This window comes from Myodes glareolus, chromosome 2, assembly GCF_982192425.1.
Source record: "Myodes glareolus chromosome 2, mMyoGla1.1, whole genome shotgun sequence".
Classification (NCBI taxonomy): Eukaryota; Metazoa; Chordata; class Mammalia; order Rodentia; family Cricetidae; genus Myodes; species Myodes glareolus.
The window spans coordinates 109448248-109473271 of record NC_142027.1 but is presented as its reverse complement, the minus strand read 5'-3'; the positions used below and the strand labels follow the sequence as shown (position 1 = coordinate 109473271).

Sequence of the window (25024 nt, the reverse complement as noted above, 5' to 3'; positions counted from 1 at the left end):
TGGTACCCATTAGGATTTTGTTGCAAACACTGAAGATAAATAGCCTCCAGGGGTCTACGGATCCAGCACAGTGAGGGGCTGTTACACTGGTCGCTAGGATAATGTGACCCTCGGAGGAGGTAGGGTCTAGCTAGGGTACCAGAGGAATCCTAGGCAGAGGAGCCCAGCGTAGGCGCTAGCGCCACCTCCAGCCCCAGGCTTAGGAGGAAGGGGCGGGGCCTCCACAGGTCGAGCCGGAAGTGCCTCTCCGTCCCTGCCACTGGACCATGGAGACCGTGGCCCAGTAGATACCTTAGTGTGAGGCTTGCAGGGGCAGTGGCCATGGAGGCCGTGCTGAACGAGCTGGTGTCTGTGGAGGATCTGAAGGTGAGGCCTGGGACATAGGAGAAGGGCAGACTCGGCAAGGGCAGCTCCTGAGGAGAGCTAGTCGAGTCCGAGCACTGCCGGCTTCGACTTGTTGGGGAAGCTGGACTACGTCTCCCAGCAGCCTCTGCGGTATCCTGCTTCTTGTGGGAACCTGCGCTGTGTTCCTGGGCCTGTTGGGAGTTGTAGTTTCCAGGGTTTCGGCAACTCAGTCTTGAGGCCTGGAGTTTTAGGGGGCTAAGTGTGATGTAGAGTTTGATCTAGGAATTTGGAGTACTCATGCAGGCGATGAGGTAGCATAGTCACTGGCATACGCTTTTGCTGGTGTTGAGTCCAGCATGGTTCACTGCATGCCTAGCCTCCGTCCTTGCAGTGGCGTTTTCTTTCCTCTTCTAGAACTAAGGTGAGGCAGATCCAGGCCCAAAAGAATGGGGGTGGAAAGGGATCAGCAGCCCTAAGCGAAGGCCGCGTAGGATGTCATTTAGCTGCTGGGGCAGTATGTTTACTGTTCAGCTTCTTGGGGTCAGCTGGTCCGAGAGCAGTGCCCGCAGCTGCCGCCAGGTGGTATCTCCACTTGGTACCACTAGGGGCTGGGTGCAGGGATCTTCAGAGGGGAGGGCACAGAGCCTGGGTACCAAGATCTGCAAGGGGAAGGTGGGCTAACTGGGACTAGACACCGAGTTCAGCTGGAGAACGGTGGATGCTCTTTGCTTATAAACGATGCCTTTTCTCTCTAACGACAGAATTTTGAAAGGAAATTTCAGTCTGAGCAGGCTGCTGGCTCCGTCTCCAAAAGCACACAGTTTGAGTACGCCTGGTGCCTGGTGCGAAGCAAATACAATGATGACATCCGTAAAGGCATCATGCTCCTGGAGGGTAAGGCGCTGGGTCCCTTGACCTCACCCCTCCAGGATCCTTTTCAACACAGAACCCTCACCCCATGGCTCATTCGTCACCCAGTAACCACCAGTAAATTCACCGCAGCAGAGGACTAGGTTGCTCCTCTGTATCCCCAATTTCAACATCCAAACATTCATTCAGATTGAAAATGCGGTGGGGAAAGAAAAAAATACATGTTCTCAGGCAACTCAGAGTGCTTCTGTGCAGGTATAAAGACCTGAGTTCAAATCCCCAGCACACATGGAAAAAACTGATAGTTATGACTGCAAATATCTGTATAGAGAATGGAAATGAGGTATTGCTGGGGGCTTTCTTGCTGCAATCTTAGCCCAGTTGCAGAGGGAGACTCACTTTCTCGGGGAATGGGGTAGAGAGTGCGTTTGGTCTGTGTGTGCATACCACACACACAGTGTCCACGGGACATTTCTTGTTCAGTTATTAATTGCTGTTAATGTAGCATTTACATTGTATTGGGTAGCTGTAATTAAGAAAGTTCTAGAGATTAGAATATCTATGGGACTATTGTATTAAAGGCATGTGATCCCAGCGCTCCAAAGGTGGAGGCATGGGTACGTGACTGCAGAGATGAAAGCAGGAAGTTCAAGGCCAGAGTCAGCTACGTAGTGATCAAACTCGAGGCCAGCCTGGGCTACCCCCGAGCACCCTGTCTTAAAAAGGCATCTTTGGGGAATAAGCTAGGTTCTATGCAAATACTGTTTAATTTTATATAAGGGCCTTTGTATCTGTAGGATTTGGAATCTGAGGGGCATCTTGGAATAATCCCAGAGGCTATCAAAGGACAATACTAACAAAAGATGCCTATGTCATGTAGTTTTTGGTTTTGACACAGGGTCTTTGTATAGCTTGGGACACTTCCGCTTCCGCTTCAGCCACCTTGGTGCTGGGAAGTGAGGTGTTCCGTGAGCTCCGGCATCCTCGTAAAAGCAAATGCTGTCCCCTACGTGGATCAGTTCGGATTCTTCAGGTTTCTTGTGTAGTAGGACACAACAGTAAAAGTGCTCTCGGAGTGTTTGAGTCTCAGGGACACAGTGCAGACACCGAGAAGGTCTCAACACTGCAAAACTTAGCCGCAAAGTATGGTTGCGTACACCTGTAACTTCAGCACTCAGCTTGGGCCACATAGTGAGTCCCTATCTTATTCTGTCTGTCTGTCTGTCTGTCTGTCTATCTATTTTTAAGACAGGATTTCTTCTTGTAGTCCAGACTGTCCTGGAACTCACTCTGTAGATAAGACTAGTCTCAAACTCACAGAGATCCTCCTACCTCTATCTCTCCAGCGCTGGGGTTAAATGTGTGCACTACCATTGACAGCTCTGAGTCCAAATCTTAACCCCTATCCCACATACACTGAGAGAGAGAAAATTTAAAAAAAAAAAAAAAGCCAGGTGAGGGTTGCTCAGGAAAGTTGAGTTAAAAGAGAAAGGGATGCGTCCTGGTGCATGACTTTAGTTCCAGGACTTGGGAGGCAGAGGCAGGTGGGTCTCTGTGAGTTTGAGGCCAGCCTGGTCTACAGAGCGAGTTCCAGGACAGCCAGGGCTACACAGAGAAACGCTGTCTCAGGGAAAGGGGAAAGCTCAGTCAGCAGAGTGCCTGTCTCCTGTGTACGGGACTGAAGCACTGGTCCAGTTCCACCCCTGGCACCGCAGAAACCAGGCGTGGTCCTGTACCACTCACGAGGTTAGAGTTCTGGTCGTCCTCAGGTAGACGTCACAAAAGAGGGAATGCAAATGTCAGGCAGGAGTGACCTTGCAGTGAGACCAGTAGCTGGCCAGTGGGGATGCGCCCTTCCATGCAGACTGCATCAGTGCAGACATGGGCGCTGGTTCCCAGCATCTGCATGGGGCTGTAACTAGAAAGCAGAGGGTGATATAAGCTGATAATGGAGGTCTAGGACAGTGACCTTCCCAGCATCCTAGAGTGAGTCAGCGTGGCAGGACCTGTCTGGCGCTGTGTTACAAAGAGAATCCAGGGGCTGGAGAGATGGCTCTTCCCAAAGACCGGGCTTCAACTCCCAGCTACCACATGGCAGCTCACAACTATCTATAACTCCGGTTCCTGAGGATCCGAGTACCCTCACACAGATATGCCTGCAGGCGAAACACCAGTGCACATCAAATAAAATAAATATAAATTTAAGAAGCAAGAGAGAGAAAATCCATCTTTCTCCTCTCCCTTCCCCCTCCAGAGCTGTTGCCCAAAGGGAGCAAAGAGGAACAGCGGGATTATGTCTTCTACCTGGCAGTGGGCAACTACCGCCTCAAGGTAAGGCGCAGAGTCCTTCCCAATGCTTATTCCGCTTGAGTGTCCCCCCCCCCCCCGACAGAGCCCTGGCCTGCAGGATGCTAGCAGCGGGCAGTGGGCTGGGGCTGTGGTGTACGTGCATAGGTATAGAGTAATTCCAGGACAGACTCTAAGGGAGGATGAGAAAGTATCAGGGTGTGGAGACCATGGTGACGTCAGGATTGGGGTGCAGCCCCGTGCCTGTAGCTGTTATCTCCACTAGCTTATCACCTCCCCCACAGCTGGGCTGTTTGTGGACTCTACTCTGTGAGTTGGGGCTGTAGCAGGTGTGGGGGAGGAAGGATGAGCCTGAGCTGGGGCCGCGGAAGGACGGCTCTGGGTGGGGGCTGGCAGGGCAGCATCCTGACAGCAAGCGTGAGCGTGTGGTGTGAGGAGTGAGGCGCTCTCCCTCTGACTGCAGGAGTATGAAAAGGCCCTAAAGTATGTGCGAGGATTGCTGCAGACTGAGCCCCAGAACACCCAGGCCAAGGAGCTGGAGCGCCTCATCGACAAGGCTATGAAGAAAGGTGATACCCCCACACAGTCCTTTATCAAACCTAGCCCCCAGACTCTCCTGTGGGGGGCAGGACAGATCTGCTGACGGCTCTGTCTTTTTCAGATGGACTAGTGGGCATGGCAATTGTTGGTGGCATGGCCCTGGGTGTGGCGGGACTGGCCGGACTCATTGGACTAGCTGTCTCCAAGTCCAAATCCTGAAGACAGCCTCACCTGCCTGGCGCGCCCGAGAGCCTGGGGGCCACTGGAAGAGGGTCCTGCCCGTCCTCACCATCGCCTTCCCTTCTCCTCCCCACCCCTTGTCATCCATCTCTAGAGTCTTCGTGACCTTCAATCTCTCATCCCCCAGCACCTGTTGTTTAGCCCTGAGTCAAGCTTTGCAATGAGTGTAAATAAAATTGGGCTGCGGCTTGGGAACCTCTGTGCCTGAGAGTCTGTTGAGGGAGGAGCGGGTTCACCGGGTGCACTGTGGCCCCCGCTACCCCCCTCCAGGTTCCTTTGCCTACATCCCAGCCCACACCCTTCCTTCCTCCCCTGTCCTGAATCCACAAGGCAGGAACAGGGAACAACTAGGAGTACATGGCCTTTCCATTGCCCCAGAATCCTGGGAGAACAGCAAACAGAAGAGGGAACAGCAGGCTGGGATTTATGACCGTGGTCTCCTCTGACCCACTAAGCCGCCTGGAGTTTTCCACTGCAGGGGGCCCCCACTGGGCTTCCTCCGAAAACCTCCGCCCTTCCCTCCCTTTGTCTTCCTACCCCCTCCCCTTCCTCTATCCAGTCCTTCTTAGGGGGGCATGGATGAATGACGTATGAGAGAGGAAGCCATGTGAAGATGGCAGGGGCTGTGGGGGTTGTCGGGCACAGGATACCCCAATCCCAGCCTGTGGGACGGGAGGCAGAGAGCTCACAGATCTCACCCCACGCCCCCTGTGCCAGGCTCTGTGTGGGCCTGTTTGGCTTCCCAGCATACTTATCATTCCACAGCCCCTGCCAGGCTTGCTGGGGGGTGGGAGGAGGTACCTGGGGGGAGCACGGAGGAGTCTGATGCAGGAAAGGGGGGGTGTCAGAGGGCATGGCTTTGTCTCACATACTCTGGAAAGGGAACCCTGGTGCCAACTCACCAAGCAAGACGTGGTCAAGAAGGAAATCTATGCTCGGGTGCGCAGCCAGGATGGAGTGGGGGACCCAGAGGCTTCCATTTATCAGAATGAATTAATAGAGCTGGTGATAAGTTCCCAGTAAGTGGATAGGCAGAGAGATCAAGCAGAATCATTTCCTAGGCCCGTGATCCATCCCCCAACCCTGGGCCCCTGGGCCCTTGGCAGCAAGATCAAACTCAATACCGAAGCGTCAAAGGTCAGCTCCGGCCCGGGGACAATTCAGGAAGTTTGGAGGAAAGTAGCATTTGGTGGCCTCACCTCAGCCAGCGGCTTTCAGATCCAGGGCAATTACCCACTCCTGGGGCGATGGGAGTGTGCCGGGTGCTGTGATCTGTGGTCCCAACTTCCATTACAACCTAAGAAGCCAATAATGTTGTGTCAACAAGGCTGGGAGCCAAAACCTCCAGCCCAGAGCCCTTTGATAATGCTGGAGTCTAGTGGGAACCAGGTGGCTGGATTCCAGAGCTTCTATCACCCCGGAATCAACCTTCCTGATCCTCGGGGGATTTAAGTGTCCCCAACTCCAGGGTCTTCAGTGACTTAGGTTGCTCTTGGGAGTCTCTTAATTCATCACAGAAGCCTGTGGTGGGCCCGTTGGAAGTTTTCTTCTCTCTTGACACGCTGATCTCAGCTACCGAAAACTCTCAGTCCCTCTCATTTCATTCCCCGACCCTGGTGACAGCTGAGTCAGAGACAGGCCACTTCCCCTGGATTCCTGATGGATCCCTGGGGGCTGCTCCTTGGCTGTATCCCTGAGTCTCCTAGTAAGTCCAAGCTCCCCCCCTCCTAGGGCGGGGAGTCCTGGGCTAGGCCGGGGGAGGGGGTGGACTTTTGGCCCGTTTATTCCCTCCATCGCAGTCAACAGCTGCTGAGCGGAGCGGGCTTGGCTCATTCCTCTGACCTGCCAGGAAGGAGAGAGTCCCAGAGGCTGGGCCGAGACAATCAGACCTGAGCTCGAGGAGAAGGCAGACGAGGATCGCAGCTGCACGGGCCCGTCCTACACCCTTCTCCCTCCTTAGTCTCCAAAAGCTCCCAGAATTCACCTGGAGGTGTCACATCTATCCCAATCCCTGGGGCTCCAGCCCCTTGGGGGAATCTGCATCCCAGCATGTCGATAGCTGTGGAGACCTTCGGCTTCTTCATGGCAGCCCTGGGACTGCTGATGCTGGGGGTGACCCTACCAAACAGCTACTGGAGAGTGTCTACCGTCAGTGGGAACGTCATCACCACCAACACCATCTTTGAGAACCTGTGGTATAGCTGTGCCACCGACTCCATGGGAGTCTCCAACTGCTGGGAGTTCCCTTCCATGCTGGCCCTCTCTGGTACGGGGTGAAGGGGGCTCTAGGGGACAGAGGGAGATTGGGTGGCTGGCTGGAGATATCCTAGAGGACAGGTTGGAGGTGGTTGCCGTTGGTCTGGCCTTGGGCACCATAATGACAAGTTCAGGCCAAGCCCTCGGTTCCCGGCAGCTGCAGCAAAGAGTTCTGCATGACCCAGAGCTACACATGGCTCCCTGTCCTAACGTGTGATCCTCCCTAGCTAAGTCGCGCTTACAGGTGCCATTCAGGCCTTTGCTAGCTCCAGGCCGCAGATGAATGATGGCCTTGAATGATGAATCTGGTCTTGGCCACCCGCAAACTAAGAGCAGTCACGGTGCCAGTGCGCGAGTGGTCACGAGGCCTCTAGGCAACAAGCCTTGCGGGCGTGAATGGGACGTTGACTATATATATTTTAGTGTTTTATTCTGGGGAGGGTTTGCTCAGATGGCAGGGGTGAGATCAAGACTCCATCTTGGCTGATTGACTGCTAGCCCCAGTAGCCCTCTGGACATTAACAGATTGTGGTCTACCTACCCTGCTGAACTCGAGGGCCCTCGACGCAGCTCCCTTATTGTGGAGGGGAGTCTCCTGAAAGTCTGGGTGGGTGGATGCTGGAGAGGTGGTTATGTGGACACGCATGTATATTTGGGGCTCAGAGTGTGGCTTTTGTTGTTTTGTTTTGTTTGAAGATGTTAACCGCCTGCAGCTCTAACTTGGGCCCTGGCGCTCCTCGGCTACTTGCACTGCCTGCCTCTAGCTCACCTGCACAATAACCCTCCGTCGCTCCCCGTGCCATCATTTCCCCCAAGGGGTCCACTTGGACTTCCTAGTCTCCCCCATGCTACAGAGACTAAGAGTCAATGACCGCGAACCCTCCCTGATTGCCTCTGCCAGTCGGTTCCGGTCTTGCTTTTGGAGGAATCCACCTGTATGTAGATGATGAGCAGGTGGGAGGCTCTGAGGCCAGCCCAGGTGGGAAAGTGAATGCTGGGAAATGGCCCCCATCAGTCTGGAAGGTGCCCTGAGCAGTGATGGTGTCTGGGTGGATCACAAACTCAGAGCAGTAAGTGCCCAGAAGGGACCATAGATGTGGGGCAACTCAGCGCCCAGCCAGCCTGCTGCATCCCCGGTGTGCAGAGGCTATTTGGTTGTAAGCCTGGCCACTGAAGAGAGGGGCCTCTCTTGGTGTCGCTTCTCTTTGCCTGCACGAGAGAGAACATGAATTTGGAGGAAAGTCACATGGGAGGTTGCTGGGGTGATGGAGGATAGAAAGCCTTGAGGTCTCCAGGCCTCCAGGGCTCTAGTCAGTTCCCTTTCGTGTTTTTGGGTTTGGGTTGTTGTGTGTGTGGGGGGGGTGGGTAGGTGGGTGGGTGGTATTTTAAGACATGGTGTTGCTATGTAGTCCGTTCCCTGGCCTCACTGTGTGGTCCTAGGCTGGCCCTCAACTTGGAAAGATCCTCTTGTCTCAGCCTCCTAGGTGCTGGGATTACAGGTGTGCACCACCACATCTAGCTTTTCCTTTTCTATGGACACTGCCCTCGCCCTCCGTACATCTGTGCTTTTCAAAAATATTTACATCATTAGCTGGACCACTCTGCAGAACTAAGCGCCCCGCCTAGAGGCCGAGGAAGTGGAGAGGAAGCTGTGATTCTAATCCACTGTGTCTGGGCCAAGGACCAGTTTCTTCCTCTGTGGTCTGCTGAGTCCCAAGAGGGCTCCTGTCTGTTTGCACCCAGTACTAGAGATTAAACTAAGGACTGTATGCGTGCTAGACAAGCCCTGAACTACCCTCTGTCCCTCACTGAAGGATTCTAGGCTGGTGTTCCATCACTAAGAGCCACCCTACCCCAGCCCCTCCCTGGGGAATCACAAGCAAATGTTCTACCTCTGAGGTAGAGCCCCAGCCCTCTTCTTATTTATTATTTTTATTTTAGTGGTTTGTTTTGTTTTGTTTTGTTTTTTTGGTTTTGTTTTTGAGGCAGGGCTTCTCTATATAGCCTGATTGTCCTGGAACTCACTCTGTAGACCCAGGCTGGTCTCGAACTCACAGAACTCCACCTGCCTCTGTCTCCCAAGTTCTGAGATTAAAGGCATGAGCCACCACCACCCGGCTTTCTTTTGATTTTTTATTTTGAGACAATCTTGCTGAGATGCCCAGGATGGCCTTAATCTTGCCTCTTGCCTCAACCTCTAGGGTACTGGGGTGATTTCCAACATGGCTCACCAAACCAAGCCTATTAATTAATGACTTCACACCTGTGCCACCCTGCACTGTGACACTGGACCCACGGACCTGTAGGTCCTTCAGTCATCTTTCCTTTGCCCAACAGCATCCTCTGCACATTAAGAATTGGTGGGTCCTGCAGAGATGGCTCAGTGGTTAAGAGCACTGACTGCTCTTCCAAAAGACCCTGCAGGTTCAATTCCCAGCACCGATATGACAGCTCACAACTATCTTAACTCCCTGGGAACTGACACCCTTACACAGGCATACACGCAGGCAAAAGACCAATGTACATAAAATAAAAATAAATAAATTTAAAAAAAAAAGAATTGGTGGGGAGCCAGGTGGTAGTACACACCTTTAATCCCAATGCTCAGGAGGCAGAGGCAGGTAGACCTCTGTGAGTTCAAGGCCAGCCTGGTCTGCAGAGGGAGTTCCAGGACAATCAGGACTGTTTCACGAGAAACCCAGTCTTGGAAAAACCAAAAACCAAACCAAACCAAACAAACAAAAATAGTAGGGAATTCTAGAAGGTGCGGCTGGGAGTCATAATGTCCTCTCAGAGAACTTTGTTCCCTCCTCCTCACCTCGTAACTCCACCGTGCTATGGGCCCCACCCGGGAAAGGGGTACAAGGTCCCCGAGAATGCTTGACAACCGTCAAAAGCAGGAGGAGCTAGCAAACCTCATCTTCGAGAAAAGGGAAACTGAGGCACCAAAAGATTATGAGCTGAACTGACTGGGATGAGTTCTTTGGCTCAGGTTTCCCAGCTCCCCAGCCCCCAACCACCCCTGGCTCTAGACCATCTACCCTGAGCACTACTGCCCCCTGCTGGTTACTCCAGAAGAAACTCAACTCCAACCCAGAGTGTCCATGGTGTTGGAATCTTGGCACAGGCCTGTAATCCCAGCAACCCAGAGGTTGAGGCAGGAGAATCAAGAGTTACCCCAAGATCCCTTGACAATGTAGCCAGTTTTACCTTGTCGCAATCAATCAACCAATAAACAAACAAACAGACAGGGGATGTAGCGCCACTTGTTGGTAGAGTGCTTGCCTGACGTGCCTGAAGTTCTGTGGTGAGATCCGGTGTCCTTGCTTGCTAGAGTCCGTCAGAGCAGTCTTGTGGACTGTTGACATTCTTTTAAAAAAAGAGAGGATGGGAGAAGGCACGGAACCCTCACCCCAACCTCCCAGTCACCCCTCCCAACCACTTGTCTGCAATTCTACCCTAATCGCAGGAGTATCTTAGGGAGAGGCTGGAGTGTGTGTGTGTGTGTGTGTGTGTGTGTGTGTGTGTGTATGTGTGTGTATCTCCCCTTGAGGGGACAGCTAGGAAACGGGGCTTCATTTCTGTGGCTAGGGGACCATCATTCATGCCAGGCGAAGACAGACTGTTGTGGCTGCTTTGGGGTCAGCCATCCTTCTGCCAGTTAAGCACTCACTGTGCTCTCTGTGAGGCAACCAATAAACTCACTGGTTCCCCCAAGGTGGTATTTGGTGGAATCCTACTTAGGTTTGTTCTCCTTGGGACCTCAAGAGGAAGGAGAAGGAGTAGATGTTGATTACATCCCCCCCCCGGGGGGGAAGGAATTTTGGCAACACCTGGGTTGCATCCCCAGCACCAGATAAATCAGGTCTGGTTGTGTGTGTCTGTCACGCTAGCACTGGAGACGGGGATGGGGGACGGGGCACGGATGGACAGATAAAATACGAACGGACATGGGACGGACGACAAAGAATCAGAAGCTTAAGGTCTCACTCAGCTATTTAACAAATATGAGGCCTGGGTTTATATTTGTTTGCTTGTTTTGTTTTGTTTTATTTGTTTATTTGTTTTTTCCTGAGACAGGGTTTCTCTGTAGCTTTGGAGCCTGTCCTGGAACTAGCTCTTTTAGACCAGGCTGACCTCAAACTCACAGAGATCCACCTGCCTCTGCCTCCTGAGTGCTGGGATTAAAGGCATGCACCACCACTACCTGGTGTTCTTTTGTTTGTTTGTTTGTTTGTTTGAGACAGAGTTGCTCTGTGTAGCCCTGGCTGTCTTGTAACTCACTCTATAGACCAGGCTAGCCTCAAACTCACAGAGATCTGCCCGTCTCTACCTCCCGAGTACTGGGACTAAAGGTGTGCACCACCAACGCCAGCCCCCTCCTTTTTTTTTTTTTAAGTTTCAACAGTAGCACCCCAGCAGGGAAAGGAGAGGTGCAGGACGAAGGAGCCGAGTGTGAGTAAAAGGGCTAACGAGGAAGGTTGATGTGAATCCCGGAGAGGGAAATTGCTAGGAGCTTTAGGTGCTAGAGACCAGTGGGAAAGCATGCTGGCTGAGGGGTGTGTGGAAGAGAAACACTGATGGCTTCACCCCGCCCGCTCCCCAGGGTATGTCCAGGGTTGCCGCGCCCTCATGATCACTGCCATCCTCCTGGGCTTCCTGGGCCTCTTTCTGGGCATGGTAGGGCTGCGCTGCACCAACGTGGGAAACATCGATCTCTCCGTGAAGGTCAAGATGCTGGCCATTGCAGGAACCTTCCACATACTTGCTGGTAATGAGGGAGAAAGGGGGTGCATGGGTTAGGGAGGCCCTTGCCACAGTCCCCGGCTTCTCTTGTCCTCCTCTCCTCTCAAACTTACCTTCTCCTGCTGGGTGACCCCTGTTGTCCCTTCTTCATCTTTTCCTCCTCCCTACCCTGTCTGTACTCGGCAAATCTCTAGACCACAACTTAGTGTCCAAGAATAGGGTTGCCCTGCACACAGCTGAGCCAAATCCCTGCCAGGCCTGAGAGGCTATTTCCTCCAAAACTTACGGGGGATCAGAGTCAGGGTATACACACACACTCACAAACACACACTCAGAGTAACAACGCTATAGATGGCCTATACCTTACTGTCCAGTATGTTACATTTCTGCACACATTTCTTCACAATAAACCATGCAGAACTGTAAGCGAAGAAATGGATTTTGTGGTGACCCAAATTTGGTCCAGGTATACCCGGGGTGCGTGGAAAGAATCAACTTCTGAAAGTGAGCACCTGTACTCACACACACACACCCCACACACCAATAATAATAAAATAATATTATTAAAAATAGTCATTTTTAAAAATCCAGACAGGGCGGGTATTTCCCATTTTCTAGATCTGAAGGTTTGGAAAGTCCCTCAGTCAGCATGACAAATGAGACACAGAGAAACCTCGGACACAGCAGATGAATCAGCAGCTGAAAGGGGGCATTTACTGGGGATGAGGAGACACACGCATGCAGCAGACACACAGAGAAACACTCAGCAGGTAGAGGGCGAACTGAGAAGCCAAAAGTCCAGGATCTTTTGAAGGCGGGACATTTAAGTCTGAAGAGCCTTTCCCCTTTAGGGTTGGTCAGTGTGAAGAAAGACAGGATGGCTGATTGGCCCTCAACTGTTGCATAACATGTCCTGATCCAGCATTGAACCCTTGATTGAGCCAGTTCACCCATGGGCAGGAGAGAAAAAAAAAAGCCGACGGGGCCTTTGTTTAAAGCTGCCAGGCTTTTGTCCCAAGTCCAGAAGGGAGGGGGAAGCCAGCCATCTTAGAAGTTCCCCGTCTTCATTACCTAGGCATGGTCACTCTCCTTGTCTCCCAGGGAATCTTTCTAAATCCTAGCCCCTCAGTATATTTGAGGGCTAGCAGGCAGAGAGCCATGTGACCAGCCACATGATAACCCACAGGAATGTCAGGGGCAGAAATCACCTGCTGATTCATCTGCCATGTTCGTGGTTTCTCTCTACTACCTAGCTGGCTTGAGATTTTTCCCTGCCTCTTAATTCTTTAACTGGCAGAGAAAATGAAGCCGATCATGACCCCCATCTTGAAAGCCCAGTTGTTCCTTCCCCAGCCCTGTGTGGTGGCTCAGGACTACAGTCTCAAGAGGTAACAGGATCAGGGTCATGCCAGGCTACCTGGTGAGTTCAAGGCCAGCCTGTTAGGGATATTTTCTAACACAAACTCTCTGCCAACCATAAATAATCCCAATCAAGCTAAATCAGACCAGATTAAAAGATATCCAGGTTTAATTAAACACCTGCACTCCCTGGTGGCCCCGAGGGAAACAGGAAGTTGCCAATGTGACCACTGGAGAGGAAAAGGGAAAACCACGTGTTTATTTTGGGGGGGAGCAGTTTCAATAGCCCGTGGGAATGGTCTTGACCTTTCCTGGGGAGGGGTCAAGGTTCAAGGGGCACAGGGGAGGGGCCTTCAAAGATGGAGGCTAGAGGCCGGGACTTACACAGCCTAGGCTTCATAAGATTATCTTTAAAAATGTAAGATATCCCACTGAGCAGTGGTGGTGCACACACCTTTAATCCCAGCACTTGGGAAGCAGAGGCAGGTGGATCTCAGTGAGTTCGAGGCCAGCCTGGTCTACAGAGTGAGTTCTGGGATAGCCAGGACTGTTACACAGGGAAACCCTATCTCATCAAACAAAGAACAAACAAAAAAAGTAAGATATCCTAGGACTCAAGTGGCCTAAAGGCTGTTTTTGAATGTGTCTGGACCACAGGCTGGGACAGAGGAAAGGAGCTATTTTTCTTGGACGTGATGTCCAGTCCCTCGAGCCCCTCAGAGCTCACTTGCTTTGAGAGGCTGTGGCTGCGAGAAGGGCCCAGAGGACCATATTCCACCCTTTTCTCCAGGTACCTGTGGGATGGTGGCTATCTCCTGGTACGCCGTCAACATCACTACTGACTTCTTCAACCCCTTGTATGTTGGAACCAAGTAAGTGAGGACCCCTGCCCTTGGGGACAATGGGTAGGTTTCGGCCTAGCCCCTCTGGGCTGGCACTTACCTCTTCCGCTCCCCAGGTACGAGCTGGGTCCCGCTCTCTACTTGGGCTGGAGTGCCTCCCTGCTCTCCATTCTGGGCGGCATTTGTCTCTTTTCTACCTGCTGCTGTGCCTCCAAGGAGGAACCAGCCACCAGGTGAGGAGCTGAGAGGGAGGAGGGTGGAGCGAGGATGACATGCTGTGACCACCTGTGACCCTGCCTTCCTCTTAATTCCACAGGGCCAGGCTTTCCTATAAGACTTCTACAGTCGTGATACCCAAAGCCACTTCAGATGAAGGCAAAGTCAGCTTTGGCGAATATGGCAAAAATGCCTACGTGTAGGAGCTCTGGCCTGGTGGACACCGTTCCTTGCCCTCCTGTCCCCAGTGGAAAAGTGTCTCCAGGATGCTCGGACCTTTCTCCAGTTAATAACCTCAGGGCAGGCCATTTCCGGGCGCTACCCTGTGCCTGGAAACCATGACCTGCTCTGGTATACCTTATCTGGCACTCCAGTCTCCCCCACGAACAGAAGCTGCGGGGGGCAACTCGCATGGCCTCCTACAGCTGGACCCAAGGGGACAGAGGTGTCTGCAGCTTGTGATGCTATATCAAAACATGCATAAATAAATGTATATTGTGATTGTTCAGGGGCCATGAAGTTGCAGCCGAGTGAGGGGCTCACTCTCAAACCACAGACTGTCAATACTGTCCACTTTTGAGCTGTCTTGTCCAGTGAGAAAGTATACCAAGGAACTGGGGAGATGGCTCAGAGTAAGAGTGTCTGCTACACAAGTATGAGTTCAAATCCCCAGAACACATGTAAAAAGCCAGGCAAGGTCACACTCCCATAACCCCAGCGCTGTTGGTAAGACTCTCCAAGGCTTACTGGCTTCCAACCTAGCTCCAGGTTCAATGTGAGACCCTGTCTCAGAGGTCTAAGGTGGAGAATGATAGAGAAAGTGCTGGAAGCCCTCCTCTGACCTGTGCAGGCACACAGACTGTGCACAAACAGCATGCACAGGTTCCCAACAAAAGGCATTGCCAGTACCCACCTCAGGGAATTATTGCTAGCTGGAATGCCCCCCACCCATCTCTCTCTCTTGACTCTTAACCTGTGTTCTTCCAGCTGCATGGAGGAGCCGTTGATCCAGAACAGGTGTCTGTGTGTGCGTGTATGTTTGTGTGAACTAGATTTGGGGTTTAATAAAGATATTTTAAAAGATGCATTATTTACATATATGTGTGTGTTTCTGTGCGCCATGTGCCTGCAGGTACCCAAAGAGACAAAAAGAGGGCACCAGATCCCCTGGAACTGGAATTACAGGTGGTGGTGAGCATCTGTGGGTGTTGGGAGCAGAACCTTGATCCTCTGTCAGAGCTGCAAGGGCTCTTATCCACAGAGTCATCTCTTCAGTCCCTTAATAAAGATATTCTAATATAGACGGAAGCTCAAGCGTCGAGAGAGAGGACCTCATAAGAAAGTGATACCTGCTGGGCAGTGGTTGTGCATGTCTTTAATCTCAGCGCTTGAGGGAGGCAGAGGCAGGCAGATCTCAGTGAGTTTGAGGTCAGCCTGGTCTACAAAGTGAGTTCCAGGACAGTAAAAACTGTTTGTTACACAGGGAACGTTAGAAAGAAAATGATACCCAAGAGCATGGGTGTCTTAGAAAGTACGACACCAGAATACGGTATGGAAACCTCAAAAGGAGTCACCGGGACAGTGAGAGTGTCTTGTTTGCTTCCCCTGGGCCTGAGTGTGCTCATCAAGGCTGGGCTGGGCCTGGGTGTGCACACATCCCTGTGTGAAGCTGCGGTATCTTCCAGAAAATGGCTCATGCACATCACAGCTGGCTGGAGGACATGGTGTGCTGTGAGCAGCTTCGTGTGTCCCAGTGGGCCCCAAAGCAGAGCCGGCACCTGTTCAAGAGAGGAAAATGAGGCAGAGCGGGGAGGTACACTGCTGTGATCCCAGCACTCGGCGGAAGGCAGAGAGGAGCTCAGGTTTTCCTTAGCTACGTGGTGAATTTGGAGTCCTCCTCGGCTACGTGAGACTGGGTCTAAAAAAGGCAGAGAAGCTCAATTCGGGGAGCTAGCTCAATTGATAAAGTGACTTCAAGTATAAGGACCTGAGTTTTATTTCCAGAATTGGCACTGGGGAGACGGAGACAGGGGCTCACTGGTTGGCCAGCCTGGCAAGACTGGGGACCTACAGGTGAAAGGGACAGACTCCACCTCAACAAAAAGGTGGAAAGCGACGAGGACGACATCTTTGCTCTCTGTGGCTCTGATAAGCACCGTGACCAAAGGTGATTTAGGGAGCAAAGGGTTTATTTCAGCTTTTAATTCCCAGTTCATGCTCCATTATCGAGGGAAGACAGGGCAGTGGCTCAAGCAGAAGCCACAGGATGCTGCTTATTTGCCCATTTTTGTAGTATTGTTATAGAATCTGAGCCCACAGCTGGGCGGTGGTAGTGGTGGTGCACGCCTTTATCCCTGCACTCGGGAGGCAGAGGCAGGCGGATCTTAGTGAGTTCAAGGTCTATAGAGCGAGTTCCAGGACAGCCAGGACTGTTTCAGAGAGAAAAATCCTGTGTCGAAATCACCCCCCCCCCCAGACTCCGAGCCCACCTGCCTAGGTGGAAATACACACAGTGGCCTGAACCCTCCCTCATCAATTAGCAATTAAGAAAACTCCCCCACTCACCAATCTGATCCAGTCAGTCCCCCAAATGAGACTCCTCAGATAATTTTGGGCTGTGTCAAGTTAACAGCAGAAGTGAACCGGAACACCCACTGTTGTTTTGCACCTACCATGTACACAAATACTTACACACATGTACACACACACCAAAAGAGAAAGGAAGAAAGGAGGAAGGGAGGGAGGGAGGGAGGAAGGAAGAAAATGAAGCCACTAGACAGAAACCTCTAATCCAGTGGAAGGAAGGGACAGGCTCCTGGCTGGTGTCTCCTGCAGCACTGAGTGGTGACCAGGCAGGATCTGCCTCTGGGTTCTGCCAAGCAGCCCTTTCTTTTTCTATAACAAACCCACTCAATTGCATCGGCTCTCCTGCCTGCCTCTTCTTTCCTTTTCCTTTCAGAACGCCTGAGCCGAGTTGCACAACTGCACACTTAACTGTATTGAGCATGACTGTTGGGCTGGGTTTCTATTTCTTCAGTCACTGTGTGGTCACATAACTATAAAAGACCAAGGGCAACTTTAAAATAACAAAACAACACAACACATCTCCCCCTTTTCTGAGACAGGGTTTCTCTGTGTAGCCCTGGCTGTCTACACTCACTCTGTAGACCGGGCTGGTCTCACACTCAGAGATCCACCTGCCTTGCCTCCTGAGTGCTGGGATTAAAGGCGTGCACCACCACTGCCTGGCTAACAACAACACTATACCATCTCACTAGCCCAAAATTTTAGTGAGAACTAGTCTCAAAGAGCAAACCAAACAAAACAAAACAACAACAACAACAAAAAAACCCCAAACAAACAACAATAACAAAAAAAAAACCTCACAAAACTTTGCTGGATCTCATTAGTAGCTTGTTAAGGTCATTTGTTCAACAATTACTTAGGATGCCCTGCTGTACTTAGCAGGGTAATTTCCAGGATTACATGATTACAACTTGCAATCCACTTAGAGAAGCAGTGATCTGTAAACGCCATGTCAGTCGCAGCAGCCAGCACCATCAGCAACCGGACCTCTGACTTCCCGGGAACGGCGGCTCAGTTGTATGTTGGTGGTAATTTCACACACACCCCACATCTGACATCGTAAGGACAATCATCCCTGCACACTAGGAGCATGGGGACAAGCGCCAGCCTGACTGATCCCACTTAGTTAAGTGTCAGACAGAACTGGTTCCCTCTCGCATTATTTTGCAATGTTCCTCAGCCCTCGCTCCACTTGCCCAGGTACCCAGCCCTTGAAGCTAGCTCAAAACTGCAAACACACGAAGGGCTGGGGATAGTGCAGTCTGTAATGACACCTGCTGGGGAGGCAGAGGCAGGAAGATCACAGGTTCAAGGCCTGATGGAGCTAGAGTGAAGTCAGTCTGGACCACCTAGTGAGAATTCTGTTTAAACTGAAAAATAAAAAGTGAGTTGGGCGGGGGCTGGGGTGGGGAGTGGGGGGTGTGGATGTAGCTCAGGGGTGGAGTGTTTACCCAGAACCCTCCAGGTGAAGCCTGTTAGGTGAGATTCTGTAGAAGAGCTTGGGCAATATCTTAAACTCCATAAAACAAAAATAAGAGAGAGAGATGCGAAAGAGGAGGGAACAGGAGTCGAGGGGAGGAAGGGAGGAGAAAGAAGTGAAAATAAGCTCAGAACCAGAAAAATTAAAAATATCTCCTTCCGGGGCTGGGCAGTGGTGGCTCATGCCTTTAATCCCCAGCACTCAAAAGATAGAAGCAGGTGGATTTATTTGAGTTTGAGGCTAGCCTGACCTACAAGAGCTAGTTCCAGGACAGCTAGGACTATTACACAGAGAAACCCTGTCTTGAAAAAACAAAAAAGAAAAGAAAAGAAAAAGAAAAAGAAAAAGAAAAAAAACCTCCTTCCAAGCACATGCTTTAAATCCTAGCACTCAGGAGGCAGAGGCAGGTGGATCTCTGAGTCTGAAGCCAACCTGGTCTACAGAGGGAGTTCTAGGACAGCCAGGGCTACACAGAGAAACCCTGTCTCAAAACAAATAAATCCAAAAACCCCACTTCCTTCCAAACTAAATTCCTAACTAAGAAATAGGGCCAGTGAAGATGGTTCAGTGGGCAAAGATGTGTGCTGCCAAGGCTGACAACTTGAGTCCGATTCCTGGAACCAACGTGGTGGAAAACACACACACACACACACACACACACACACACACACACACACACACACACAGCTAAATTTTCAAAAACAAGGGAAAAACAACAGGCAACCAACAGGAGGTGAAGAAAAGGGGTTGTAACAGGACACTAACCACCAGGGTTGATGCAGCTGGCCTCGCTGGCTGGCTGGGATCCCTCCCTCCTTAGCCCCTCTACAAGCTTCCAGAAGCTACAGCCTCTGGTGAAGAGATGCCTGCCCCCAAGAGGAGGAATTTTTTAACTTTTATTGTTTTTATGTATATGTGTTTATTGTTTTATGTATGCTTATTCTTATGTGTGTGTTTATTATTATGTATGTTTATTGTTTTATGTGTTTGTCTTTAATGTATGTGTTGTCTTATGTTTATTGCTTTATGTGTTTATTGTTTTATGTATGTGTTTATTGTTTTATGTATATGTGTTTATTGTTTTATGTATGTGTGTTTTGTCTTCACATATGTCTTTGCACCCCAAGCATGAGCATGAAGCACCCTCAGAAGAGGGTGTCAGATCCCCTAAAACTGGAGTTACAGATTGTAATGTGGGTGCTGGGGATCAAACCTGTGTTCTCTAGAGCTTAACCACTGAGCCATCTCTCTAGCTCAGCAGGAAATTTTTTTCCAAAGGTACTCAAGTGGCTGTTGTTTCTTGGGGTCCATCTGTAGCAGGCTATATGGTCCTCAGGCTTTGCAGCCAACAAACACGGGCAGGAGAGATGGTCGATCGGGTAAAGGCGGCACCCTTGAAAACCTGATGACTCACGGTTGATCCTTAGCCCCCACATGTGCCATGGCTCCTATCTGCAATCCTAGCACCTCTACAGCACATGGCACGTAGGACTCTCACTTGGAAGCTCGTGGAACGGCTAGCCTGTAGGCCACTGAGGGGCAGACACAATAAAAATCTTGTCTCAACAAGGGAGAAGGGAACTGATTCCCTCAAACTAAGGCAGCAGCTACTAAAGGCAGAGATGGGACATAAACCCCTCACAACACAGAGGGCAGACAACAGAAGGCCAGACGAGGGAAGACAGTCAACCCTGCCCTTCACCTCCAAACACCGCAGAAAAAGCCGGCAGGTTCTTTTCGCTGGGCCGTTTATGATCCCTTTTTAATATTTACATTTACTATAACTCTGTGGGTTAGACCAATCCCACAGCAGTCCCTGCGGTCCGTGTGATCTCCGTTGGTTGGCAGGACACAGCTTCGCTGGGTGAATGGACGGCTCTTCTCTCTACCCTTTGAGGATGAGCTGGGGGAAGGATTGGGGGAGCACTTCCTCTCCTGATGCAGGTTTACACGGTCCACTTCAAACACCTGCAGAGAGAGAAAAGAAGCCCGTTGGAGGCGGAGAGAGGTACTGGATGCTGTGTGGAATGAGCCTATGGGCATGGTTAGACTCAGGCTCACCTGGTCTCCTGGTGGGTGCCCAGGCAGCGCACTGTGCAGTACCGGGCACCACAGCTTACACAGGTATACGGGGATGGGAAGCCACATACAGCACAGAAAGGGCGCTGGGGTCGGGATGGGGGACCGGCACAGGCTGTCAAGTAGTTGGGACCCTCAGATGCACTCAGGTTCTGCAGAGACATGAAGGGACAGGCATCTTGAGTTCTCCAATCTGCCATGCAGCTGGTGTCCACCAGGAATCCTGAAGAGCATGGGCTCCCTCTTTGCTTTCTAGGGAACGCCCCCTCACCAGGCCAAGAACTCTCACCTGCTCCTCCAGCAAAGCCTGGAAGTTTTTCCGGAAGCGAAGCTTGAAATGGTCACCTCGAGTTTTCTTCTTTTTCTTTCCTGAGGGAACCAAAGACAGGGAGCTGCTGCACAGCTGCCATGACACTTGGGGTCGGTCCCCCCCTGCCTGCATCTGCCTGTACCCTGACATCTCCAATCCGGGCTGACCGTCAGCTCCTTAAGATTCAGTCTACCCCATCTTTTTATTTTGGGGACAGGAGCTCAGGTAGCCCAGGCTGGCCATGAACTCACTATGTAGACAAGGATGACCCTGGACTGGTCCTCCTGCTTCCACTTTTCACGTGCTGAAACCACAGGCCTTTCATTTTCACTATTTTGACACAAGCTCTCATTACATACCCCAAGCTGATGTCAAACTCACGACACAGACCAGGTTAACCTTAGACTCCTGGCAATTCCCCTGCCTCAGTTTTCTGTGTTGGTGTACACACCATCATACCTGGTGCTCCATCTTTTTTATTCCACATGAAGAAACCCAGGCGCAGAGAGGGGAAGACAGTTGCTCCCAGCACAGGAACTAGTCATTGGCAAAGACAGCAGTGGTTCCAAGCCACCTCTCTGCTGGACCCGTCCCACATGGTCTGCCACAGCCTTGATTCCTTTTCTTTCCCAAAGACAGGGATAGCTTGCTCTTTGTTTGTTTTTGAGACAGGATTTCTCCATGTAGCCCTGGCTGTCCTGGAACTAGTTCTGTAGACCAGGGTGGCTTTGAACTCATAAGAGTTCCGCCTGCTTTTGCCCCCCCAGTGTTGGGATTTAAGGTGTGCACCACCACCACCCGGCCAACAGGAATACATTTATTTATTTATTTATTTATTTATTTATTTATTTCGAGGCAGGGTTTCTCTGTAGCTTTGGAGCCTGCCCTGGAATTCGCTTTTGTAGACCAAGATGGCCTTGAACTCAGAGATCTGCTGGGATTAAGGAGGAAGGAAGCCGGGTGGTGGTGGTGGTGGAGGCGCGTGCCTTTAATCCCAGCATCTATGAGTTCAAGGCCTGTCTGGTCTACATAGAGAGACCCTTTCTCAAAAAATAGACTGTAGTTGATTGGTTTACTCTTTTGCTCTTCTGGTGGGCTCACCACACAACTCCCAAATAAATCATACACCGGAGGCTTATTCTTACTTATAAATACCAAGACTTAGCTTGGCTTGTTTCTAGCCAGTTTTCTTAAATTGTCCTGTCTACCTTTTGCCTCTGGGCTTTTATCTTTCTCTATTTCTATACACCTCTCTTACTTCTTACTTTGTTGCTTGCTGTGTAGCTGGGTGGCCGGCCCCTGGAGTCTTCCTCTCCTCCTTCCGCACTCCTTAACCTCTCATTTCCTCATTCCTCTTTTTACCCTTCTGTTTATTCCCTCTGCCTGCCAGCCCCATCTATCCTTTCTCCTGCCTTGCTATTGGCCGTTCATCTCTTTATTAGACCAATCAGGTGGTTTAGACAGGCAAAGTAATACAGCTTCACAGAGTAAAACAAATGCATCATAAAAGAATGCAACACATCTTTGCATCATTAAACATATATTCCACAGCATAAATGAATGTAGCACATCTTAGAATAATAGTCTACAACAGACAGACAAAATCCTCCCTATAATAGGAAGAACAGAGAAAGAACAGGCATGAACATTTATTACTAGTTTAGCGCACACAGCTGCTGATGGTTGTTTTTTTGAGTTAATCCCTCCCTCCCAGTCCAGGCATCCTTGGAGGACAAAGGTAACGCCAGCAGACACTAAGTTACTCAGTGGTTCAAAGTGCCTCAGTCCACCAGCTCAGACATCCACAGAATGAGAGACAAGTACAAGGGATGATAACGAGAGACACAGTCACCACAAGTCTCGGAAACATCACAGAGGGGAAAGACTGGAAGTCAATCAAGCCAGATGACCGACAGCCTTTTGTCTGTGTATAACCTGACTGAAGATGGTTCTTTAGAAGAGTAATACATTGTCTTCTCAGATTGTTGACTCTCTGAATAAATTGAAATTTTGAAGAACCAGGGGCTGGCAAGATTGCTCAGCAGGTAGGGGCACCTGCAGCCAAACCCAGCAATCTGAGTGACATAGTTCAAACACTGCCACAGGGTAGAAGGCGAGAACCAGTAAGTTTCCGTCTGACCTCTACATGCAAGCAGGTGCAAAAATGCACAGACACACATGCATAAATACACACACACTAAAGAAATGAAAAAATACAATAAAGATTCAATTCCCATCTCTGCTCCATGGCATCAGTGGTAACAGGCTGCCAGGGACTTCGCGACACCATCTCATCCTCTCTCCCACAACCCCCACCACACCTGTGTCTGCATCGTCATCAAACTGAGGTAGCCTCTTGCCCAGCTGGGGGAGGCCTGCGTGGGGGTCGTCCTGGAAATTGTCGTTCTCTAAAGCCTCGAGCTGTCGATTGATCCGTCGCTGCCGGGCGGCCCGGTCCAGCACCCGCCGCTGTCCAGGGTCCTGGGAGCGAACTAGATGGGACAAAGGAGAGTTATGGAAGTCAAGAAAGAAGGGCAGCTGGGCTGGCAGGGCAGAGAGCCACAGTCTCCTGGCCTCGCCCCATCACTATGCCGCGGGAAGTTCCCAGTTCTTGACCCTGTTTCCTTTCAGTTTGGGGAGCCGACTTCAGCCTTTCATGCTCTTCATCCCCAGTAACAGCAGTAACTAGAGACACAATAAATTGCAGCGAGAGAGATGGCGCAGGGGTTAAGAGCACTTTCTGCTCTTGCAGAGTTCAGCTTCCAGCACACAGGACCATCAACCACCAGGATGGTTCACAACCACCTGTAACTCCAGCTCCAGGTCCTCCGTGGGCACAAATCCCTGACCTTTTTCTAGCATTCCATTCGCACATAGCAACACACACACACACACACACACACACACACACAAATCTAAAAAAATAAGGGAGTGTATTTAGAGTATTGGCACTATGTTGACCTCTGGCTTCCCTATTCAACACACCTGTGTCTTTGCAGAGCCAAATCCGGTGTATGTTTCTAGAAAGTTCCTTCAGCCTGAGCTGCATTTCTATGCCGCGTGACTGCACTGAATACCTTCCTTGAACTAAGAGTCTCTGTTCCTTGGCGTGACTTCCAACTGTCCTCCTCTCGTGGTTGGTATGCTTCCCAGTCCCATATCTTGGCCCCCCTCTTGCTCTTCAGGCCACCTCTGCTTGTCCTTCTTCTATTAATAACCCCGCCCCACCCTCCCCAACCTTCAGTAGGGTCTCAGGAAGCCCAGACTGGCCTGGAACTTACTACGTAGCTGGGCACGACTCTGAATGACCTCTTGTGCACCACCACGCCTGTGGTTTATGTGGTGCTGGGGAATGAAACAGAGCTTTGTGCATGCCAGACAAGCCCTCTACCAGCCGAGCCAAATCCCTAGCCTCTTTTTCTAGCATTTCATACTTTAAAAAGTTCATTTATTTTATGTGTTTCTGTGCGCATGTGGGTACCGCAGTACATGGGTGGAGATCAGAGAACAATTTGTTATTTTTTTTTTCTCCCATCATGTGGGTCCTCGGGTGGGGTCAGGCTTGGCAGCAAACACCTTTACCTACTGGGTCATCTTGGCAGCCCATTCCTGGTACTTCTAACGCAAAGAAAGAGCTGTGTTCCACATAACATGCCAGTCTCAAGCCAGAACCCTCTCAAACCACAGACCTGGTTACGAGACATCGAGAGGCTGAGGCAGGACCAGCCTAGCTACATAGGCAGTCTAGGGTACAAAATGAAACTTGTCTCGATAAATAAAAAAGAACTCGGAGAGTGGCGTGCGTGGTGGTGGGGAACCTAAAGCCAAGGCCTTTGATTTCCTAAGCGTCTCCGTCCCCTCCATCCAGAAGCTGAGGTGGGTACAAATGCTCATTGCACCCAGGCTTTGGAATGTCAAGGCTCTCCTCTCCGTCCCCGGCGTCTAGCTTACGGCAAACATTCACTAAACACGAATGAATGGTTGCGGGGCTGCCCAACGCCAGGCGAGAGGGCCTGCAAAAGGATTTGACAGGAATAACCGGGCGGGGTAATGTAACGATGGATTCGAACTTGGGATGAAGGGCGAACCTCTAAAGGTTCACGTACCCGAGGGTTTCTTCTCCACCATTTGCGCAACTGTTGTCGGAAGAGCCTACTGCGCACGCGTATTAACCACCCACTCTCGACTCAAACGCATCCCTTCCGGTGGCGTGCACTCGAGCGCGTGCGCAGTCAAGCCCCTCCTACTTGAAGTCAAGCCGTGATGTTCCCCTGGAGACCAGAAAGCTTTCCCGCCATCTTTGATAGGGGCAAACCTACTTCCGGTCGCGGTGTGGTCGTTTAAGAAAAAAATAAATCTAAGCGCCCCTGACCCCCCGCCAAGGGTCACTTTTAAAACAGGGTGCAGGTGGTCTGCGGGGTCCCGGGGCGTGTCCTCGGGCAGCGGGGAGGCGTGATGGGCAGGTTCGGGGCTTTGTGGAACCCCCGCCCGCAGCGATGTCCGCGCGATCCCGCCTCTCCGGGCCCGTCGTCCCCGCCGCGCGCTGTCGCAGGCCTTGTAGTCCAGTCCTCCTCCGGGTCCGGACTGCGGCCAAGACCCGCCCCCGCGTCCCCTGGACCCTCCCCGGGGGGCTCGGTTCCCCTGCTCCACCCACCCCCAGCCCGCGCCCACGGGACAAGCCTTGCCTTGTCTCGCCGTCTGCATCTCGGGTTTTCGGTGGCCTCGGGTTACGCCTTTTTTCCAGGGCGGAGTCCCAAGCCCAGCTCCTCCTCACAACGAGCTCGGCTTCCCTTTTCCCAGAACCTTCTCCCAGCGTCGGAATCCAGGCGCTGAGCTCAGTCCCGTGGC

At 51.3% G+C, this 25024-nt stretch overlaps 3 protein-coding genes across 4 annotated transcripts; 2 read left to right on the top strand and 1 right to left on the bottom strand.

The window, feature by feature from the left end:
• Nucleotides 1-207: 207 nt before the first annotated feature.
• Fis1 (fission, mitochondrial 1) lies at nucleotides 208-4497 on the top strand. The gene is made up of 5 exons (XM_087903512.1): nucleotides 208-366; nucleotides 1107-1239; nucleotides 3470-3546; nucleotides 3986-4091; nucleotides 4184-4497. The coding sequence occupies exons 1-5, from the start codon at nucleotides 322-324 to the stop codon at nucleotides 4279-4281; spliced, it is 459 nt and encodes a 152-aa protein (XP_087759638.1). The 5' UTR covers nucleotides 208-321; the 3' UTR covers nucleotides 4282-4497.
• Nucleotides 4498-6085: 1588 nt separating this feature from the next.
• Nucleotides 6086-14808, top strand: Cldn15 (claudin 15). The gene is made up of 5 exons (XM_048433901.3): nucleotides 6086-6568; nucleotides 11165-11329; nucleotides 13454-13535; nucleotides 13622-13738; nucleotides 13822-14808. Exons 1-5 carry the CDS (start codon nucleotides 6352-6354, stop codon nucleotides 13922-13924), a joined length of 684 nt encoding a protein of 227 aa, XP_048289858.3. The 5' UTR covers nucleotides 6086-6351; the 3' UTR covers nucleotides 13925-14808.
• A 4710-nt stretch (nucleotides 14809-19518) lies between these two features.
• On the bottom strand, nucleotides 19519-25003 carry Znhit1 (zinc finger HIT-type containing 1). Of its 2 annotated transcripts, none has more exons than XM_048433907.3 (5): nucleotides 24862-25003; nucleotides 22498-22668; nucleotides 20156-20235; nucleotides 19849-20018; nucleotides 19519-19755 (listed from the first exon to the last, which is right to left on the bottom strand). In XM_048433907.3, the coding sequence occupies exons 1-5, from the start codon at nucleotides 24878-24880 to the stop codon at nucleotides 19734-19736; spliced, it is 462 nt and encodes a 153-aa protein (XP_048289864.1). In that variant the 5' UTR covers nucleotides 24881-25003; the 3' UTR covers nucleotides 19519-19733. The 2 variants fall into 2 exon arrangements, with proteins under 2 accessions (XP_048289864.1, XP_048289863.1); XM_048433906.3 differs by lacking the exon at nucleotides 24862-25003 and adding an exon at nucleotides 24283-24421.
• Between the last annotated feature and the right edge of the window lie 21 nt (nucleotides 25004-25024).

Coding starts and splice junctions, on each gene's coding strand:
- Cldn15 (XM_048433901.3), top strand. CDS start 6,352: ATGTCGATAGCTGTGGAGACCTTCGGCTTCTTCATGGCAGCCCTGGGA. Junction 6,569..11,164: donor TTCCATGCTGGCCCTCTCTG/GTACGGGGTGAA, acceptor CCCGCTCCCCAG/GGTATGTCCAGGGTTGCCGC. Junction 13,739..13,821: donor AAGGAGGAACCAGCCACCAG/GTGAGGAGCTGA, acceptor TTAATTCCACAG/GGCCAGGCTTTCCTATAAGA.
- Znhit1 (XM_048433906.3), bottom strand. CDS start 24,304: ATGGTGGAGAAGAAACCCTCGG. Junction 22,669..24,282: donor GGTGGAGAAGAAACCCTCGG/GTACGTGAACCT, acceptor TGTCCCATCTAG/TTCGCTCCCAGGACCCTGGA. Junction 19,756..19,848: donor GGCACCCACCAGGAGACCAG/GTGAGCCTGAGT, acceptor CTCTCTCTGCAG/GTGTTTGAAGTGGACCGTGT.
- Fis1 (XM_087903512.1), top strand. CDS start 322: ATGGAGGCCGTGCTGAACGAGCTGGTGTCTGTGGAGGATCTGAAG. Junction 367..1,106: donor TGTCTGTGGAGGATCTGAAG/GTGAGGCCTGGG, acceptor CTCTAACGACAG/AATTTTGAAAGGAAATTTCA. Junction 4,092..4,183: donor CGACAAGGCTATGAAGAAAG/GTGATACCCCCA, acceptor TGTCTTTTTCAG/ATGGACTAGTGGGCATGGCA.